At 39.8% G+C, this 22,328-nt stretch overlaps 1 protein-coding gene across 9 annotated transcripts in view; it reads left to right on the top strand.

Annotated features, from left to right (window-relative positions):
• NFYC (nuclear transcription factor Y subunit gamma) overlaps positions 1-22,328 on the top strand; it is a 75,869-nt gene that overhangs the window by 41,628 nt on the left and 11,913 nt on the right. For all 9 annotated transcript variants that reach the window (XM_079777044.1, XM_079777045.1, XM_079777048.1 and 6 more), the window contains 4 exons: positions 6,174-6,286; positions 13,526-13,597; positions 14,940-15,053; positions 18,436-18,531. In XM_079777044.1, the coding sequence (XP_079633170.1) occupies positions 6,182-6,286; positions 13,526-13,597; positions 14,940-15,053; positions 18,436-18,531 (387 nt within the window). In that variant the 5' untranslated portion in view covers positions 6,174-6,181. Of the gene's footprint in view, positions 1-6,173; positions 6,287-13,525; positions 13,598-14,939; positions 15,054-18,435; positions 18,532-22,328 lie in introns of those variants that run through there.

Here is a 22,328-nt window from a genome sequence, read left to right on the forward strand (position 1 = left end):
GCATTTTGCCGACCACGGGTTTAGCTAATTCAAATAAAGAAACTTGAAACTAACTTAGATACCTACCTGAAGCAGCACTGGAACATAAAATGCATGTGATACTGCCGACTGGGCTTTAAAATAAAAATCTTGTCATCTCATGACAGAGGAAAACATTATTAAAATGCAAGTCAAAAAGGGAGTGAAGAAGATATGTGCTTTGAACATAGAGAGATACTTGTTGTAATATGTTAAGTTGAAGACACAGGAATAACTGAGGACACTCATAGCAGCCTAAAAGCTGCAAGTTGGATGGGGGGGAGGGGGGGGATTAAGGAGAAAGATGGTAACAATGTTTAGATTTGTTTTTCATTCAGAACAGGGCTAAGAGATATTGCTTATGCTTGACAATGAGAGCATTATTATTTTTTAGGTAAAACTTGACTGGGATGAGTCAGCTCTTATACTTCAATAGAAGCAGCATTGAATTTATTTTAGGAGAGCTTTCTGTGGTCTTTTTTTTTTTCTTGAGTAGTTGTGATATTAGGGTTTTAAAGTATTATCACCCCAAAACATTTAATTTGGTTTTAGTTCAAAGAGCTATATTGTGGGTTTAGGCATATTATAAAGGACTTTTATAGAGAGATTAGAGTACATGCTAAGATATAGGAGAGCTAAAATCTAAAGATAAAGTTTTAGAAATTAGGGAGTATTGCACTAAAACCTTATATTTGTTTATATTTTATGAGGATGATCATTTTGATACATCCTTTCCATGTCCACGCATATCACTAAGGGAGGATTTGGCAAGCATGGTACCTGGTCAAAAGCAAAAGTTTGAAAGATTTCTAAGAGAATCTTAAAAGAGGAGCACTCGCCCTGGCTGGTTTGGCTCAGTGGATGGAGCGTCGGCCTGTGAATTGAAGGGTCCTGGGTTTCATTCCGGTCAAGGGCACGTGCCCGGGTTGTGGGCTCAGTCCCCAGTGTGGGGCGAGCAGGAGGCAGCTGTCGATGATTCTCTCTCATCATTGATGTTTCTTTCTTTCTTTCTTTTTTTTTTTTTAATGATGTTCCTTTCCATCTCTCTTTCCCTGTCCGTTCCTCTCTGAAATAGAAATAAAAATAAATAAATAAATAAATAAATAAATAAATAGGTGGGGGGAGGAGCACTCTACTTCTGGGATATTTTGAAAACTGCGTAGGTCTCTTTCTTTTTTCAAGAATGATGAACAGTAACTGGATATTCAAATGACAGCTAGATTGGCCACCACTGAGTGATCTGATTGAATCATCTCATTTCCTCCATGGTTTTCTCCTTATCGTCCTGGTAATGGGGTGGCCAAAAGAGGTATTTGCCCTCCTTCTCCTATTTACCTGTTATCATAAATCTATCCTTGTCTCCTTTCTTTCTTTTTTTAAATAATTCTTTATTGTTGAAAGTATTACATATGTTCCCTTTTTGCTCTCATTGATCCCCTCCAGCCCATCCCCGTCCCCCACCCCAGGCCTTCACCACCCTATATCCTGGTCTCCTTTCTGAGGAGGTTCTGACTTTCAAAAGATTTATATTTGGGATTTGTAGGCAGCCATGTTTTCTGCCTTCCAGTCTTCCTTACAAAGTTCAGGACCGACCGACCGACCGACCGACCGTGTGTGTGTGTGTGTGTGTGTGTGTGTGTGTGTGTGTGTGTGTGTGTTTTGCAATGTTCAGGACCCACAGACCAGGTGTGTAATGTGTGTGTGTGTCTTGCAATGTTTAGGACTAACCGACCAGGTGTGTGTATGTGGGGGGGGGGGGGGCGCGGGGCGGGGAGGGGTGTATCCGTACCCAGGTGTCTGGATCCGTCTCCTTCCAATCATGGGATTTCTGATTATAATCCTTACTTTAAAGGCCTATCAGGAACCTTGTTTATTTTGTATAACCACTTCCTTTGGTTGTTCAAACACTCCCAGTAAGTCTATTTCAGGGCCAAGCTTTCCAAGAGGCCTCTTTCTCAGAAAGGCCATACCCAGCAACTCGCTTGCCCTTTTATTCGGGATAATTACTTAACAGACTGCATGCTAGATGCTGTGAGGAATCCCAAAATGAATCAGGTCCTAGCCACAAGGAGCTTGTAAACCAGAAAAGGAAATGATAAAACATACACATAAATAATGATCATACAAGGTAATGTGGTGAGGGCAGAAGGATATTACTGATCAAGGGCTTTAGGTTCATAAGAAGGAGTAATCACTTCCAGAGGGGGTATTTAGAGAAGCCTTGTGGAGAGATGGCAATTGAGTTGAACATTGGAGCAATAGGTTTTGCATGATGGACTCTGATTCTTCCCTTTCTAGCTTTGGAAAGCAAACTGTTTTTGTGGGTTTAGGCATATTATAAAGGACTTTAAATAAATTTAAAGTTTTTAAAAACAAATAATAGATATTGAGAGTTGAGATTACATCTAGCAACAACCATTCAGTATTTCATCTGATCCTTAAGTCTTTACTAAATAGTCAGGGAGTCTTATTCAAGTACTTATAAAGTAATTAATGAACATGAATGATAGGTCTACAATGATAAATTTACAATCAATAATGAATTAAATCTGGGAAATTCTATACTGCATTTTTTTTTCATCAGCGTGATCTAAGATAATGTGGCTTGGTCTTAGGGCAGTTTTGTCCTTGTCATCTATATATAAGTAGTTTTATCCCATAATAGAGATAGCAGTTTAAAAATGGAATAAAAAGGGTCATGGAATATAAATCTCTTTCTTACTTTAAAATACATACTTTTTCTCATCATCCCAGAAGATGAACCTAGCATATTTTCCATTGGCTGTAGATGTTATAAATACCTTAATTGCAACAAAATTAGTTTTGTTGCAATTAATGTATTAATTATAAAGATAAATGATAAGATTAAGCCTGCTTTATATTTTTTAACTTTTTGGGATGCTTGGTGAACAAAAGTTGTTTGTGTTTATGATTAAGTTTTGTTATTTTAATGTTAAGTTGTACCTTGGTCAGAAAATATTAAGAACCTCAATTTGTTTTCATAAAATCTGTTGCTTGAGATTTGGTCTGTTATTTAAAGCCCCATGTAAAGACTGGACCTGCTTTAAGGAAAACCTTTGGAATCAAAGTACTCACTTTTTCTAGGAATTTACAGTAACAATTTATGTTCTTCCAATAGGTATTAAAAGAAGTAACTACTAATCATTTCTGTGCAAAGATGCTAGAAAATATGCTCCAAACTTTTTTGTCTTTTTCTTCAGGATAGGATCTTCTATTTCTAATGAGGAGAGTATCTTTAAAGTCAGGAATTTATAAAAAGAGATTCCTGGATAGAAAAATCATAAAAGCTGTAATTCTAAATCCAAAGCTCAATCGGAACTTTGCAAATTCAACTTAATGTATAGAACTGTCCAAAGCTGAACAGAATGCCTTACCAGTAAGCCAGTTTCCCAGAACTGGAGAGGGATAAGCTCATATTTAAACTAAATGACTACTTAGGGTGGGATTGAGTAGGCTGGGCAAAGGTTGAAGTAGAGCTGTGAGCATCTTTTAGAGGGGTGGGCCTGGGTGGCTCTTAATGTCTTTTTCAGTCTTAACCTTCTATGATACACTAAAATATAAAGGACAGTTTTATTGATGTATTTTGTGCTATTATCCCTTTGTGATTATTTAATTCAGATGGGCTTCTCAAGTTAAAAATGTAACCTTTAATTCATTTTTGAGTTTCAGAAATATTTAACTTCTATTTTGTACCTAATCTCCACTTCAACAGTGTGAGGCTCTGAGCCAGCCAAGGAGGACATTCACGATCTATTGACTGCCCATATGTTTGGGAATTGATTGCGCCAAGACATCCTTAGTAGGGGTAATGCGGAATTTAATATCAGACTGTGCACAGGTGGTTTTAAAAGTGTTTCTTAAATTGTTCACCTTTGTAATGATTGTTGGGAGAGATCAGAGGACAACCAAAAGTTGTCACCGATTTTCTAAATCTCACAGACCTGTACACTCAAACTAAACCCATTCATCATTAGCAAGAATACAATATATCACACTGGCAATTGTGACTGTAGTAGTTTGCATGGCAGATTTTGCTAAGATCAGGCCTGCCCATAGATCCATACAATAAAAGGTTAGATTCTTATTTAAAAATTTTAAGGAATTATTTTCATTTCCAGAAAGATTTTTTTATTTGCCCCATTTTAAAAGGTTAGTGAGTCTCACTTTCTTCATTGTCATGAGTATCTCGTAAGACTCTATTAATAACAATAAATAATTAAACTTCTCTACATTATCTTGATTTCTTTGTTCTCAGTACACCTAAGACAGTGGTCGGCAAATCGCGGCTCGCGAGCCACATGTAGCTCTTTGACCCCTTGAGTGTGGCTCGGCGTTAGAACCACTTCTTCAAAATAGACGCCCAGGCCGAAAACCGACTTCTGCGCATGGGCCACGAAGTTTCAATCACACTGTATTGCGCGCCCGCAAGTGGTATTTTGTGGAAGAGCCACACTCAAGGGGCCAAAGAACCGCATGTGGCTTGCGAGCCGCGGTTTGCCGACCACTGACCTAAGAGAATAGTGTATAGGTTATTCGCATATGGTGATAAGTGAAAATGTAATGGAAGCTGAGTTGAGGACCTTAGTTGGTTATTTAGGACTCAGGATTTTATCTAGTCATTTCCAACTGTGATTCAACACTCTTTACTTAATTCCCTCCAGAAACTCCAAGATCATATTGCTTCCTAGTACTTAGAGTTCTTGTTGATCTATAGAGCTTCTTATGTAGGCCTCTAGCACTAGAAATTGGCTCCAAACCATTTCCCATTACATCATCACCCACTAATGTCATTACATCAGAGTGAAATCTGCTTTGAAGATTGTACTCTTGTTTTCCTTCCATTTCTTTCCTTTTATCATTTCCTTTAGATCAGTGGTTCTCAACCTTCCTAATGCTGCGACCCTTTAATACAGTTCCTCATGTGGTGACCCCCAACCATAAAATTATTTTCGTTGCTACTTCATAACTGTAATTTTGCTACTGTTAATGAATCGTAATGTAAATATCTGTGTTTTCCGTGGTCTTAGGCTCTACAGCAGTGGCTCTCAATCTGTGGGTCGCTACCCACAGGTTGAGAACCGCTAGCAGGGTCGCCTAAGACCACGGAAAACACAGATATTTACATTACGATTCATTAACAGTAGCAAAATTACAGTTATGAAGTAGCAGTGAAAATAATTTTATGGTTGGGGGTCACCACAACATGAGGAACTGTATTAAAGGGTCGCGGCATTAGGAAGGTTGAGAACCACTGCTTTAGAAGGGGGAAAAAAAAAATCAGAGACCTCTAGAACATTTCAGACATTTGAATGAATCAGACATCCTCACAGACTAAACCTAGATTTAGCAGCCTTCATTCCACTCTGCTGATGGAATGATCTGCCCAGCATGTATCCACATGGAGCCTGGAAAGTAACATGTTTGGTGCTCTTCTTTCCGCCCTTCAGAATTAGTTCTTAATGACTTACATAGCTTTCTACCAGCATCCTGTCACTGGCATTGTTAAACCTTTTCAAATAATTTCCCAGAATATAAATTCTTAGGACATCCCTAAGTTTCTAGTTCTTTGTGTTGGATAAACTGGTTTTTTTTGCATTTAAGTATTTGCTAGGTAAGCATTTAAGACATCTGGAGTTTTTTACTTTCCCTCTGGAATCTTTTAAGACATTACAATATTATCTATAGTTATAGCTGAAGTGGGGGATCCTAACTGATCTTTCGAACCCTTCATAAAGCAGTTGACTGAATGTAGGTTCTGACCCTCTTCTTTCTATTCTAAATTTAATTCCCCATTGTTGCAAAGTTAAATGAGCCCAGCCTGTGTGGCTCAGTGATTGAGCATTGACCTAGGAAACAGGAGGTCATGGTTCGATTCCCGGTCAGGGCACATGCCCAGGTTGCGGGCACCATCCCCAATGTGGGGCATGCAGGAGACAGCTAATCCGTGATTCTCATCATTGATGTTTCTGTCTCTCCCTCTCCCTTCCTCCCTGAAATCAATAAAAATATATTTAGAAAAAGAAAAGTTAAATGAAGTAGTGTAAACATCCACAAGGAAAGATATAAATAACCTGGACAGAAAGTCTGACTTTATTATTATTTTTAATGTGTCTCATGTATGTATTTGTTTTCAGTTGTCAAAATGTCCACAGAAGGAGGATTTGGTGGTACCAGCAGCAGTGATGCCCAGCAAAGTCTACAGTCCTTCTGGCCTCGTGTCATGGAAGAAATCCGGAATTTAACAGTGGTAAGAAAGAAGGAGAAACTTTTAAAGAGTCTAAAGAGTTATGAGATGAATAACCAAACATAGACTAAAACATGTGTAATCTCAAGCACATTTACAAAGGCATAATTTATTCCTGATCTCTGGGTAGGGCAATGAAAATATAATTGACCTTAAGTGAAGTAACTACAAGGATTTTTTAATATCTTAGTGACTTTCCTCAGGCATGTGGATTTGTAGTGGGCACTTTTAGTTGGAGGTAGTTTAATATGAGACATATCTTTTAGAGAATGTAGAAAAGTAGAGCTCTCACTTTTCTTCAGTCGCTTCAGTTCATTTCTTAGGCCCAATTTAGTGGCCCTGACAAACTTCTAGAACCTGGTGAAAACTATTGGGCAATTTATTCAAAAACAGATTTATTCAAAAGCAGTCACTCTTTCCAAGTTTTAAAAGATACACTTAGATTAGGGTTTTTCAGCAGCAACATTATTGACATTTGGGGGCTGAATAATTCTTTATTCTGAGAGCTGTCCTGTGCATTGCAGGATGTTTAGCAGAATCCGCACGCTCCCCATGTTCTGGCTGTTGTACTAACCAAAAATGTCTCCAGACATTGGCAAATGTCTCTTGGGGGCTAAAATCATCCCCTGTTGAGAACTGCTGACTTAAACTAATCAAATATAACTCTGGCCCTTGGGGAGCTTACAATCTAGTAATTATAACTAGAATCATCCTATATAATAAAAGCCTAATATGCAAATCGACCAAACAGTGGGATGACCGGTTGCTGTAACGTATACTGACCACCAGGGGACAGACACTCAACGCAGGATCTGCCCCTTGGTGGTCAGTGTGCTCCCACAGGAGCCGGGCTCACGGCTGACGAGCGCAGCGGTGGTGGCGGGAGCCTCTCCCGCCTCCCCATCAGCGCTAAGGAGCAGCGAGCTGAGCTAAGGAGCAGTGAGCAGGCGGGCAGTAAGGAGCGAGGGGTCCTGGACTACGAGAGGGATATGGACATCCCCCAAGGGCTCCCGGACTGGTAGAGGGCGCAGGCCAGGCTGAGGGACCCCCCTCACCCTCCAGTGCACGAATGTCATGCACCGGGCCTCTAGTTTATTCAATAAATATCTATTAAATACTGAGTCAGGCACAGTGATAAGTCTGAAGCAGTGAGAAAGTGCTATGGTAGCACAGAGGACACAGTGCTTGTTTCTCCCTGGTTGAGTTAGGGAAGCTTTAATTAAAAGGGACATTTTGTTGAGTCTTAAAATATTAGTAAGCATTCACTAGATGGAAAAGGTGAGAGAGTATATCCTCAGTAGAGACAACCAGCATTCGTAAAGGCATGGAGGCCTAGAGGGGAGGGCCTTATGTTTAGAGGAACAGCAAGAAGTTCAGAGTGGCTGGAGGTTACTATGTTGGTAGTAGTGGGTGGGGTAGGATTATAACAGTGGTAGCAGGAGGTGAGACAGGTTATAATTGGAATATTTTCAGAGTATAGTGTCATCTCCTTAATGAAGAATGTTCCATTTGGTGTCATTTCAGTTAGATGTGTCATTCCTACCTTGAAGGTATTAGCATCTTGGTAGAGCAGACATTGGATTCCTTACTAATGTAGAACTAATGTTGCAATTTCTTAGAATTATTAGCTTTTAACCTCTGACATATAAGGTCAGTTCATTTGTTCACTCAGCAAATACTCATTATGCACCTACTGTGACTATGTTAGATACTGTGGATCCAGTAGTGAACCATACAGACAAGATCACTGCACTCACAAAACATATATTCTGGTGGGAGAGACAGACTATAAACAAGTAATGAATGAATAAAATAAACAATGAATAAAATAAAAAACTAATTCATATTCTGGATGTACCTGTGGGTCATGTTTGTTTATATGGTAGATTTTTCAGAAGATGAACTTGGCTTGGCCTTTCTCAGAGTGGCCTGTGTTCACATGTGGTTTTTCACAGAAAAGTCACTCTTTCTCTTCTGCAGTCTAAAGGTGATGGTTTTATCTAAACTGTCTTAGATATAAAAGAGAAGGGAGGAAAAATAAAATTATAAAATTATTACTGGGGTCTATTCATATTTTAAGGGGATAATCTCATGGTTAAGCTTATCAGGTTTTAGTGCTGGGGTCCGCCTGGTATAAAACTAGTGCCCTTCTAGAGTGTGGTGGTATTAGGCCAGTATAGCAAGTCTACGTTCCAGCTGAGCACAGAGCCAGAAGTCCAGAATCAGGCAGGTGGCTAGAGAAACTCTGGAGGCTCAAGCTCAGCACTTACCTTTTCTGTATTTTGTTGGGTTTTGATTTTTTTTTAAATTGTGGTAAAAAACACAGAACAAAATTTACCATCTTAACCTTTTAAAAATGTACAGTTCAGTAGTGTTCAATATATATTCACATTGTTGTGGCTCATCTCTCCAGGACTTTTTCATCTTGCAGAACTGAAACTCTATACCCATTAAACAACTACCCTTTCCTCCTCTCCCCAGCCCCTGGTAACCACCATTCTACTTTCTGTTTCTATGAATTTCATCAGTCTTAAATGCCTCATATACGTGGGATCATACAATATTTGTCTCTTTGTGATTGGCTTATTTCACTTAGCATAATGTTCTCAAGATTCATCCATGTTCTGCATGTAACTGGATTTCTTTCCTTCTTTAGTCTAAATAATATTCCATATATATGTGTATTCGCTACATTTTATTTATCCATTCATCTGCCTCTCCCTGTGGTACATGAAGGCATCTGCTTCTCTGACTGCATCTCTGCCTTTGTAACGTTGTCAGATATTTTAGCATTTAGTCTGTGCCTATCCAGAACTCACTAGCACTTATAACCAGACTTCCTCAGATAAGTCAGAGCCTCTTAGGTTGACATCTCAACATGTCTAACAGATTTTTAAAATATCCATATGTTCAGACTATCCAAACATAAGTAAAATGTATGAGAATATTCACAAGTTGTTGTGGTCTCTAAAACTGGGACAAAGATTATTCTAAAACAACGAATTGAAATTTGCTAGGTGATATATATTACCTGATATATTGGAAATACTAGCTCCAGTCAATTTGGTCTGAATTCTGCAAAAGCAGTTTATCTTTCCTTTCAGTGTGGCCTCATGCTCTTTTCACTCCGTAATTGTGCATAAATCCAGGTAGTGTTCAGCTGGAACTGAAGTTGGTCAAAAATCATACCAAAATGTTTGTACACCAGAATGATTGTGTAAAATACCATCTTCCTGCTCAATAGAGCTCTGGAAACAATAATTGACAGACTTTTTGGCATGGGATTTTATTCCTCTAGACGAGTGGTCGGCAAACTCATTAGTAAACAGAGCTAAATATCAACAGTACAACGATTGAAATTTCTTTTGAGAGCCAAATTTTTTAAACTTAAACTTCTTCTAACACCACTTCTTCAAAATAAACTCGCCCAGGCCGTGGTATTTTGTGGAAGAGCCACACTCAAGGGGCCAAAGAGCCGCATGTGGCTCGTGAGCCGCAGTTTGCCGACCACGGCTCTAGACCTCTTTGAAAGTGGGCAAGAGAAAGCTAACTTTGTCTTTTGGGGGATAGATGAGGAGGCAACAACGCTGAATCTTGAAAAAGGAAAATATAATCCTCCCCTAACTTACTCGGTACGATTCAGCCTCCAATTAGCTGTAATGTAGTACCGAGGTCACTTTCTTTTATTTACTAGTTACATCTTTTCATTCTTTAGTGCTTCCAGATTGGACAGTAATATTTTTAACATTATAGTCAAATCAGATAACCATTTAAAGAAAAACTTGGAGGTATGAAGGTTTGTGGATTATTACAAAACAGGTCCTGTGTTGTTTGAGCCCTTCTTGTAGAGCAGTGTTTCTCAAACTTCATGAGGATCTTGTTAAAAAAATAGATTTTGATATAGTAGGTTTGGAGTAGAGCCGGAGATTCTGCATTTCTTCTGAGTTCCCAGGCGAAGTCATTGCTGACTTTGAGTAGTAAGACTTTAAAAGCAGCAGTGGTCCTTAACACTGACTATGGATCCCAGTCACCAGGGGAGTTTTCAAAACTCGTGATGCCAGAAATTCTGGATTCAGTTAGTCTGGGACAGAACCCAGGCATCTTGTTTTTCAAAAGCTCTCCAGGTGATTCTAACATGCAGCCAAGATTGAAAATCATTGCTTTTGAGAGGAGTCAATCCTATCTTGCTGGAGTATCTGGCTGGATAGGCCTGGAAAAGATTTCTCATCATTATTTGAAACTCTGGATGTTCTTTAGTGCTGCCTGAGACCCATTGGCTTTTCTTTGGCTCTGAACTCTCATTGAATGAATTCAGACTTCTTGAAACTCAGCAGTTTCAGATGGCAGTATTTTTAATGGAGTTCTTTTGTTGTGATCAAGAGTACAGAAATGTTCTGAGAGAGAATCTGCTTTTCCACTTGCTGAAAACACTACCAAGAGTAGAGTCAGTCTGTCTCAGTTGTCTTTCACTTGGATCAGCATCAGGAGAAATTAACACATGAGTTGCATGGTTGCCAATGATGAGGGAACATTGAATTGAAAGCCAATTTAGTGGACATCAGTCTACTGATAATTAAGGGCTCCCCTCTCCAATAAGGTTATTGTAAACTCTTACATGTGACTTGAAAGCTAGGATGAGATTATAGAAAACTGGGCTATTGTCAGTAATAATGAACCATACACACACATATATCTTTTTTTCCCCAAATATTTTTTTTATTGATTTCAGAGAAGAAGGGAGAGGGAAAAAGAGATAGAAACATCAATGATGAGAATCATTGATCGGCTGCCTCCTGCACGCCCCCCTACTGGGGATTGAGCTGGCAATGCGGGCCCTTGACCGGAATCGAACCCAAGATCCTTCAGTCCACAGGCTGATGCTCTGTCCACTGAGCCAAAACAGCTGGGGCACACACACACATATATCTGAAGATCCACTTTTCACACACTGTCCCCTTAGAGCTCAAGGTTTGGGGATTACGAGAAAGTTTTTTGCAAAAGAAAAGGTTGGGGTGGGCTTAGAGCAGAGTTTTTGTAAATTTCTGCCTCACTTTATAGTTCTCCAAGGTGGGAATTATATAATCTCTTTATCTTTGATCCTTTCTTCTTGCTTTTGATTAAAGACTAGTCATAGAAATTCTGAAAGTGGTATTTTCTTTCAAGTTGGGGAAGAAGGTCCTTTTTTTTTTTTTATCAGTTTTGGGCTTTGGTTAAGTAATCTTGGAACAAACTTGTGGAAATTATGTTCACTAACCAAGTCAAATAAGAGTGCACTTGCAAGAGTGCTGAATCTTACGGTCTTAATCTTGTGTCGTATATGTCATCCTGGGAGACCTTTCAAAGGAATTATCATCCCCATTGTCTTTGGGATTTCTGTTTAGCATCATCATATTCTGTGATATGCCACACATAAAGGAAGACAAGTGATTGATTTCTGTGGAAAATGTTTTGTTTTTTAAATCCCTTTAGGGTCTGGCCTCAATCCAGCATTCTCTTTCGTGTTGCTGCCCTCTGTACTAAGGTCATATATCTAAAACTTAAATAGGCCCTGTTTTGTGTGTCTCTGTGCTTCTGCGCATGCTGCTTTCTCTGTCTGAATATGAATTCTCTGTTTTTCCAACAAGCAAATTTGTAGCATCCCTTCTACACAATTCAGTTGTCAGCCTCTCTGTGGAACATTTGCCAACTCTTCTTGCTCACTCCAACCCCCCATTTCCAGCTGGTATTCTTTGTTTCTGTGGGATTTTACACCCCCATTCTAATATAATATACAGCGTTATAATGTTTTTATGTGACCGTCTCTAACAAACTATAAGCTGTTCAAAGGTAAGAATAGATTTGCATCTTCCACATAGTAGCACGTATCATATTAGTTGAGTTACATGAATGAGTAAATGAAAGAGGAGAAAAAAAATAAGAATAGAAAGAATGTGTCCTGCTCTCTCCTTTTGGTAAAAATTTAATAAACTGGAGTTCTAAACCTCTGCCACTCCAGGGTTAGTTTTAGTAGAGGCTTCATGGAAAATATTGACACCTACTTTGGAAAATGAAAAGATGAAAAATTGGTGTTGGAAGTTTGTAGAGGTGAGTGGTAGCCAGTAGCCAAGCAGCTTGTTGAGTTTGTGTGGGGAAATTAGATGTCTTGGTGTGCATTTTACCCTAATAGTTGTTCTTCCCTTCTGTAATTATAAAATGGGTTCTGGGAAGGCTGTTTATGTTTTTCACAAGTACTCCTTTCTTTAACATAGAGTTGAGGTTTGCTGTTGGTCTTGGAAAAGAAAGTTTACTTTTTTTTGTTTATTATACCAAATCTCAAATAGTAGCTGCTCTTTCTATAATGTGATGATGCAAAGTCCCATGTGAACATATTGGATTTGGTGTGAGTCACATTTCAGAACACTTATAGAATCAATCATTTGACACCTAGTCTCAGCAGGGATTTTGCTGATTTTAGCTAATCTCTGCCTTTGCACTTTTTTCTTCATTGCAGCTCTGAAACCCAGAATTGATTTTTAATTCTAGAATCGCATTCATCATTGAGCATGCTTTGAAATACCAGTAGTATCAAAATAAAACAAAAAAGGGCTTAATCACAAATAATTGAGTAGTGTTGATCAAAAAGCCCTTTCCTAAATCCTATCCACAGTAAAGTTGATATGGTTCTCCCCACCCCCCACCCCCGACCCCCTCGCCTAGTCTTGTTTTTTAAGAAAAAAAGTGCCAGGGCTAAGGGCTATTCTAAAAAGCCAGCTGATAAATTTATCCTCACCCTTCTTCCATAATCTTCTAACTCACCCCCACCCCCTCCAGCTAGTTTTGGAAACAAGCCCTTTGCTGCTATGATGGGAAGGGAGCTCCCCCCAATTTCTGGTGTCAGAGCAAAGGTCAGAAGAAGAAAGCTGTGGGTCACTGTGGTCAGGTGATGCTGGCACTTGCAATCCCCAAGTAGAAGAAAGAACTGGCAACTTAGAGGAATGAATTTTTGCTCCTGAGGCAGAAATCACATTTGAATCTGCTAAAAGCCATCATAAGTTTATCCTGAAACCCTTTAATTGTTTCAAGCTCTACATGGGTTAAGAATTTTGCTAGGAGCTTGTATTTTTTTTTTTTCATTTTATCTGTACCTCCTCTCCTGCCATGTTTTCTAAAAGGAGGAACTAAGCCAATCAGTGTGCTTCCTAATGCCTGTCTTGCCCTATTGATTGTCCCCACCATTTATGCACCTTTTGTTACTCATTTTAGAAAGATTTCCGAGTACAGGAACTGCCACTGGCTCGTATTAAGAAGATTATGAAACTGGATGAAGATGTGAAGGTGAATTTATGTTCATTTTTATTTATATTGAAGCTAAAATGATGGGTGGATTATTGCTCATTTCTCTAGAGCTCAAATTTAATTAAATAAAAATGAAAATATTGCCTGTTGCTTTTTTATTTAGTTCCTCGTAAAATTGTTAAGTGAGCTGAAATTGAACAATTTTAATTATTATATGATGCTTCTCTGAAAATTAGGGGTGTCCTGTTTTCTAGATGTTGAAAAAATGCTGAGTGCTTTTTGGAACACTCAGTTTTTTTTAGCATGTAGTGTAAACATGTAACATCAAATCATCAGGACAGTGCCATCTTCTTAGCATCTTATTACAGTCTCTAATTTGTTGATCTGAACTCTAGGAAATGTTTGATAATGCTAGTGTATCTGTGAGTATTGCATCTGTGAGTTGTTTTATACGAATAATACTTGTGAGAGGGTTTACTTGGAGGAGGCCATTACTTAGGTATTCTTAGGAGTCTGCCACCCACTACAACTCTCTCAGAAAAAGAGCAGTTCCCTCCTTACCACTCATAATGAATAATCTCTTGTATTTGTATAGGAAGCTAACAGTTCACAGCAATTTTCCCTTCTGTTAGCTCAGTTCCTCCTCATAGTAACCCTATGAGATTTGGTAGGATAAGAATTAGTAGTTTAATTTTCTAGATAGGGAGATAGACACACACAAAAAAATAAAAATGAAAATTGACTTGCCTAGAGTAGGAGAACCAAGATCCCAATACTCATCTGCTTCCTTAACTCCATAGCTCGTCCAATGCCTGTATCCTATACAGACCACCTCACCAAGGATCCAGAGCCTTGTTTGACCAAGAACTTATATTACTTGAGTACTTACTGTGTTCCAGGCCCTGTGCTGGGTGCTTGTACATATATCTTCTCATTTTATTCCCACAATAGTACTGGAAAGTTATCCTCTTTTTCAGTATGTGAAAAATGAAGCCCAAAAGGATGGGAAGCTTGAGATTTTGCCTAAATCCATTGGCTCTCAGACTCATTATTTCCCCACATTGTCTCTCCTTGGATTATATCACTTACTGACTTTATGACCCTGGGCAAGTTACTTCACCTCTCTTAAAACTAGCTTCTCTACAAGGCTGTTAATGAGAGTAAGAAAGTGCATGGTAGGTGCTAGATAAGTGTTCTTTTTTCCTCTTCCCTTCTACCTGCTTTGTTCCTACTTGTGGGTTTATTTTACCTTGGGATCTCTTGAGGCTACCACATTCTCATTTTCCAACACTTGCCCTGTAGTCCAGTGGCAGGACATGAGATAAGGGGCAAATTAACTGGTTTGAATGACTGGTGATTGACAGACCTACATCTGTTACAGATGATCAGTGCAGAAGCCCCTGTGCTTTTTGCCAAGGCAGCCCAGATTTTTATCACAGAGTTGACTCTTCGAGCCTGGATCCACACAGAGGATAACAAGCGTCGGACTTTACAGGTAATATTATAGACCTACAATGGGAAAACTGGGCAAGTAGCTAGCTGCCTGCTTCTCTTGCATAGCTTAGACCAAAGATTATTTTTCCTTAGGTCTCTGACAAGCTGAGTGTAATTGGTATCTTCTTCTACTGTTGGGAGGCAGGCATACCTTATAGCCATGATAGTATTTCCCCACCAAGAATTTTAATTTCCAGCTCTCCCATGGTTTTCACAACTCAGTGACTGAACTCTTCACTTGGTGAGTCCTCACTATAAACAGAGGGAGGCTAAACTTATATTTATCTATTTCCAGATGTAAACAACTTCTGGTTGGAAGCCTTGAGAGATTCCCAAGAATGGACAGTCCCAGGAAGAATCAGTTTTACTGACCTCGTTAGCCTTTTTTTCCACGTCTGCTTTCCTGGGGATCCTTTTCCTCTTCTTTTTTTGTTCTCTTTTTGTTTTAATCCAGCAAACCAACATTCATATTGTATGAAGACCTCTTGGTCATTGGCTCTAAAGGCTCTCCCCTCAATCGCCAGGGCCTAGCTCTTGGAAGAAACATTTCTCAGACATAGAGTAAGGATGTGACAAATATAAGAGAGTGACAGTATTTTAACAATAAAGCCAAGAGTGCAAATTATGTCTTCTCCTCATCTTCCTCTTACCTCAAAAGTTGCAAAAGCATTTATTTATTTTATTTATTTATCTATCTATTTATTCTACAAGTATTTATTAAACACCCACAATGTGCCAAGCACTGTTCTAGGCTCTGGATACACAAAACAGACAACAGTCTTCACCCCAGAGTAGCCTACATTCTAGTGCAGCTAGACATTGAGAACGTACTTTATGGCTGCCTTGAAGGAAGTCTGTAGATCTAAAGAGCCAATTGAAGTTACCTTCAAGATCAGTTAAGAAAAAATAAAATAAAATGGTCAAAACATTTGAATGGGCCCTTCCAAAAAGAAGATTCCAAATGACCAGTAAGCATATGAAAAGGTGCATAACATCATTTGTCATCTGGGAAATCCAAAGTAAAACCACAGTGAGATGCTAGTTTATAGCCACTAAATGACTAAAATCAAGATAGGAATATATTAAAAAATTGATATATTCTTGAAATGAATTACTGTTCAACAATAAAAGAAACAAACTTGATCCATGGATGGATTCATCCAACATGGATGAATCACAAAAATATTATCCTACATAATAAAATGGTAATATGTAAATTACCATCACTCCGCTACGCCCACGATTGGGCCAGCAGGAGGCGCAGGGGGCGGGACTCAGGGTGGCCGGGGTAGCTGATTGGGCCAGCAGGACGCTGAGCCATGGCAGCGCCGGAGGCTTTCGGAAGGCCTGGGGCACCGGCGGACAGCCGGCCAGGTCCCCCGCGATCAAAGGCCAAAGCGGGGGACCTGGCCGGCTGTCTGCTCCGGCGCAAGGCCTTTCGAAAGCCTCCGCAGCGCCGGAGGCTTTCGGAAGGCCTGGGGCACCGGCGGACAGCCAGCCCGCTGGTGCACCAGGTGCATGATTAAATCATGCACTGGGCCTCTAGTGTTAAGTAAAAGAAAGCAGAGAAAAAAATAACATAGCACATGGTGCCATGTACTGTCCATAGTGATAGAAATAAAAGTTGTGGTTACCTCAGATTGGGGGTTGGGGGTAGGGAGGGCATAGTAATTGGCTGGAAAGTGATGGAAGGGAACTTTATATTCTTATCTAGGTGATAGCTACCTGGGTGTGTATATTTATTAAAATTCATCCAGCTGTGTACTTAAGATTTATGTATCTTACTGAATATGAATAATTCAGTAAAATATTAGCACTTAAAAATTACAATGTTAAAAAGACTGATTTAAAGTATATCTATGTTTTCAAAATACTGTAGAACACATTAGTGTTTGTTTGAAGGTGGTTATTATTTCTTTCTCTTTCACCCCTCCTCTCATTTCATGCTTAGATGAGCCGTTTAGATAGCTTTGAGTAGGTGACATCATCAAGAATGTGATACTATATCCTGCTAATCGTAAATGAGTCCTGGCAGCTTTAAAATGTGCCCTGCTTCGGTAGGATGGGTTTATTATCAAGCTGATGGTTGGCAAGAATGGAGGACTGAAGTTTTGCATTTCAGTGGCTTTGGGCCATCACAGAGACAAGGGAAGGAAAAAACAGAAAATTTCCATCCCCTCTTGTTTTGTCTGATGAGTCACCTTTTCTTAAGATGTGATATGAAGAGGTTGCTAAGGATTTTGGTTAGAAGGTTGACTTTTCCTTCGCCCCAACATTTTATTATGAAAGAATTCACACATAAGCAAAGTTTATAGTGAACACCTGTATACTCACCACCTGGATCCTGCCATTAAAAGTTTACTTATTTTATCCCCATATCTATCTTTCTATCCATCAAATCATCATCTATTTTTAAATGAATTTCAAAGTTTACTTTCCCCTAAATACATGCATATCATTCACTAGTTCACTCTTTTCCCCCTTTTTTTTCTTTAAAATTTTCTTACACTGTTAGTATGTTGACTTTTAGTAAAAAAAAAAAGAAGAAGAAGAAGAAGAAGAAGAAGAAGAAGAAGAAGAAGAAGAAGAAGAAGAAGAAGAAGAAATCCTTTAATTTTATAATTTAAAGAAAGGAAGTGTTACTCTTAGAAAGAACCCCTTCAAAGCAGGCCTTGGTTTAAGAATTATTAGTCAACCGACTCCTGTGTCCTCAGCCCACCTGAGCCTCTGTTCTAGTAACTTCAGACTTCCAATATTTATATCACATTAAACAAGATTTAAACCATGGGTTTAATTAACATTGCAATTTTGAATTCCAAAATAAAAATTTTGGAAACTAAGATACAGATCAGTAACTAGAAAATATTGCAAAAAGTTACTGAATTAGGATTTCAGCCAGGAAATTCAAAATAGATTTTAACTGCTTCTGAACTAAGGCAAAATACTATTTAGAGTCTTAAAAAGGTTATAAAATCGAATGATTGCCTAACCTTGCTAACCACATAATGACCAGAAACCTGCTACCTGAGATTGCTAGATTTGTACAATTTTAGCTGGAGGACCATTGTTTAACAGTCATGGAGAGGACCTGGGGGCAGAATCTAGCAGAGGCAGTAGTATTTAGAGGCTCGAATATTCAGCTTGTGGAGCATGAGCTACAGGTAGCTTTTTTTTGTCGACTTTGTAGATGTCTTTCCAGCAGGTCTGATCATTTGAAGTTTCTAAGAGTTTGGCTGTGCTTATTTCAGCTATAGACTTGGCCATGGGTACTTAGTTTGGCTTAGAAGTCATCATCTTCTCTTACTTGTAACCTGGAAGTTATAAAGCCAGGTGAACTAGTTTCTCCCCAGGCTAATTTTTCACCTCGCTTTCCTTTGTTACAGAGGAATGATATCGCCATGGCAATTACAAAATTTGATCAGTTTGACTTTCTCATCGATATTGTTCCAAGAGATGAACTGAAACCTCCAAAGCGTCAGGTGAGCTGGGAAAGCATTGCTGCTGCTGCTGCCAAGCACCTTGCATATGGGTGTCTAATAATGCTCCTTTTCCTCTCTCAGCACAAGCCATTTGCTATTTCTTTTGCTACTTCTCTAGACCAGATCCATCCTTAACATCTCCTTCTGCTACTCATTTATGGATACTTTTAACTCAGTGCCGCTGAGGTGGTATTTCAGTGAAAATAGATAAAGTTAAAATTAAAGACTTTGGTTATAAATAGTAAAAGTGAAGCTCATTTCAAGGTATCCTAGGAACTCTATCAGAGTTCTTAATCTGGTATGGGAGAACATGTCCAATGAGTTACAGATTTTAGGTTTTCAAGAAACAGCATCTATGTGCACAGTGTGTTTGGAGTGAGTGGACTTTGGTTTTCTCTTACTCTTGATTGTGGTTCTCTATATGTTGCTCTGGTTACATATTAAATCATCTGCTAGGGTTTTAAAAAATACCAATGCCCAGGCTCCACCCCACACCAAGTTGAAGCAGAATCTGAGAGGGGAGGCCCAGGCATCGGTACCTTTTAAAGCTCCCCAGATGCTTTTAATGTGCAACCAGATTTGAGAACCACCGCTAAAACTGTTTTCTAAGCAATCACTAGAAAGAATGTGAATGTCTGCCTGCCTGTCTTTCCCTCTCTTCTACCTGCCCCTCTCCAAAGGTCACACCGATTTTTTTTTTCCAGCACCTTGGGTGCATAAGTCTCTTAATTGCGGTTTTAATAGGCCCCTATCCTTTATAACTCATTGGTTCCGGCACACAATTTGTGACTCACCAGGTGTAATTGAGACATTTGGGGAATAGTACCAGAGTCTGGCGGGAGCAAAGGTGTGCCTTGTTCTGCTTGCTCTGTTTTCTTAACAAAATTTTAAGTGGTTTTAATGAATTATTTCATAGTATATTATCTTGGGAAACGGGTCATTCAATGACTCTCATGCTGTCTCTATTAATAACCAGTCAGAAGGTGTAAGACAAGTGGGTGTCTTAAAAGACATTTGTAATCCTGACCCTGCCTGGGAGCCTTTGGATTAGTAAGCCCTCTGTTACCCCCTTACTAGTACAGGGAGCCTCACTGTGTCTCCGTTCTTTCTGGGCAGTCTTTGCTACTGTAAACATCCTTGACTGGAAGCTGTAAGGTGTTCAGAGGAGCTTTCAGTCGGATGTTTACAGCGGCAGGCTGCCACGGTCGTCCCTGGTTGCGCATCGCCTTTGAGACATTGCAGGTTAGTGCCCGTGGGCTTCCTTCCTCTGAGAAGTCACTACCGCAAGAACCCAGACCACTTCTCTCCTTCAAAAAAAAGATATGACACACATGCTCTCCGTGTTGGAATTTGTTTGAGCAGCCCCCTTTAAAAACAAAGTGGTGAGATCTGTCAGAAAATCAGGCCTTGCTCATGCTCCTTGTGCTAACTTCTGCTTGTTCTCTGTGGGCTGCCTGCTGAATCAACTGGCTGGAGAGAAGGGTCATGTCCTGTCCCTTCCTCCAAAGTCCTCGGTGCTTGGCTCTCTTAGGGTGTCAGACAGCTCCTTGTTCCATCTTGACTCTAAATGCTGTGATCCATCTCTTTTTTAAAGTGTGTCTAGCTAAAACAGCTCCTTGCTGTCTAGACTCAGTTCTTTGTAGGTGTTCAAGCCATTAATTGGCGTCCTGTTTGGGACAGCTGCTGCCTGGCCTTTGAAAGGTTGAGATTACTGGAAGCTGGCCTGAAATTCTCAGGTAGCATTTGTAAATCCTCTGTAGACATGAAGTTTTCCCAATCTCCAAATTGGCTGACACCTTTTTAAGTCCTGTAAAAGCACCTACTCTCCAAAATTCACCCTTTCTGAAGAGGCAGCAGTTCGCTCTTACTACTGCAGCGAATGTACTTTTTTCCAGTCTGTGGCTGGTAGCACAACACTGTGGTGATGGCCCTGGTAGGTGATGCTGCTCATTCTCTGGCTGTTAGTCTCTACTTCTGAACACATCCCAAGAGTAAAACCTCTGTTTGGGGAGGCCACAGCTAGAGCTGGGCAAGTACCCCATTCTGGATTGATCCAGTCATTCATTCCGAGATTGTTCTAGCATCTGGGATGATGTTCCACTACTGGGGAAAGGAACTAGCCACAAATACTGAGTTGGGGATCTAAGGCCCTTGACTTCTCAGAGATGCTTGGGAATTTCTCTTGTTCTTCAGGAAAGCAAATGAAAACTATTTGAAAGGTTGTTGAGGCTTGACTTGTATCCCACTAAAGCTATGAGTTGAAAGTTCCTTGCCCATTGAAATATCATTTCTCTTCACCCATCTCTATAAACCAAGCATAATCATTCCCCTGCTAGCTTGACCTTCATTGGCTGAATGAGTCTTCATATATACCTCCTTCCATTCCAGTGAATTGAGAACAGTCATGCCCTCCTCACAGTGCAAGCTGACTTGATGGAATGTCTTAGACCCTGCCTGGTTCATAAACAAGTTAGGAGGCTACAGTAGACAGCACAGGAGAAGAAGCGCTTCACCTGCTCTCCCAGCTTTTGGCAAGGGGTATTTTGGCTTCTGAAAGGGATATTTAAAGGGTTTGCTTTTTGTCTGGCGAAAAGACCATATTCATTTGTAGATCAACTACAGTCAGGGATAACTGGATACAGAACCATCACAGGTCAGGGGTAGGAAATGCCAGTGTCTGCCTGCCTCCTGACTTCCTGCAAGTTAGTTCTGGGGGGCTCTTGGTCCTCTATACCTTCTCATCACCCAAGAGCTTTTTGAAGTTAGGTCTGAACTTTATGATTAATGTTTTTTATAAAGTAGGAAGGGAAATCTCAATGGAAAATGAATACATTGAACTCATTTCAAGAGCTTTGAAAAAGATCAGTTTCATGGCTAAGGAGGATATCAGTTTATCCCTGCCACAGCCAAGGTCTAGTTGACAAGACTGACCTTAATTTATAATAGAAGTTGGAGTTGAAATGGAGGTGACATTGTCACAGTTAAGTTGTTCTGGAAACAGACCTAGCTGAAAATAAAAGGGGACACCCTCTTTCTTCTGCCTCAGAATGATCACAGTCAGTGTTCAAACTGTTTGGGTCTGAAGCACAGAATACATTAACCTTAAAAGTTGGTTCATGTTCGAGTACTAGCTCAGAAACCCAGCATGTCACAAGTGTCTGCCTAGGCTGAGTGGATGGCCATCAGGGATTCTGATCATGCAGAGACCTAAGTGTCTCATAGGCTATATATCAGCAGTCCTAGTTTTACTATCCTGGGTCCCCCAGTCACCAGGCAAGCAAAATAATGCACAGCCCTGTTCTACAGGGGACATGGATTTCTCCCCACTAAACTACAAAATCCTAGAGGTAGCAAAGAGAGTTTAGGGTCTCTTCTATTGGTAACAGCTGTTGTATTCAAGAAAATGTATTCTACTACCAACTTAGGTTTGAAAAAAAGTACAGACATACCTCAGAGATATTGCGGGTTCAGTTCAAGACCACCACAATAAAGCAAGTACAGGCATCCTCGGAGATACTGCTGGTTTGGTTACAGACCACTGTAATAAAGCAAGTATCTCAATAAAGTGAGTTGTAACCTTTTTGCTGATGGAGGGTCTTGCCTTCAGTTTGTAAAAAAAAATCAAAAAAAAAATCAACACCTAGGAAATGCAATAATACATGGTGTGCCTGTATTTTCTTATCTCTGTCTGCCTGGCTCTATAAATCCATTCTCATTCAGCAAGTGCTTATTAGGTACCTACAAGGGAATGAATAGTGGGAACAGTGGAGAGCAAGAGAGAGCTAGGCTTTGCCCTC

This window comes from Cnephaeus nilssonii, assembly GCF_951640355.1.
Source record: "Cnephaeus nilssonii genome assembly, chromosome: 7".
NCBI lineage: Eukaryota > Metazoa > Chordata > Mammalia > Chiroptera > Vespertilionidae > Cnephaeus > Cnephaeus nilssonii.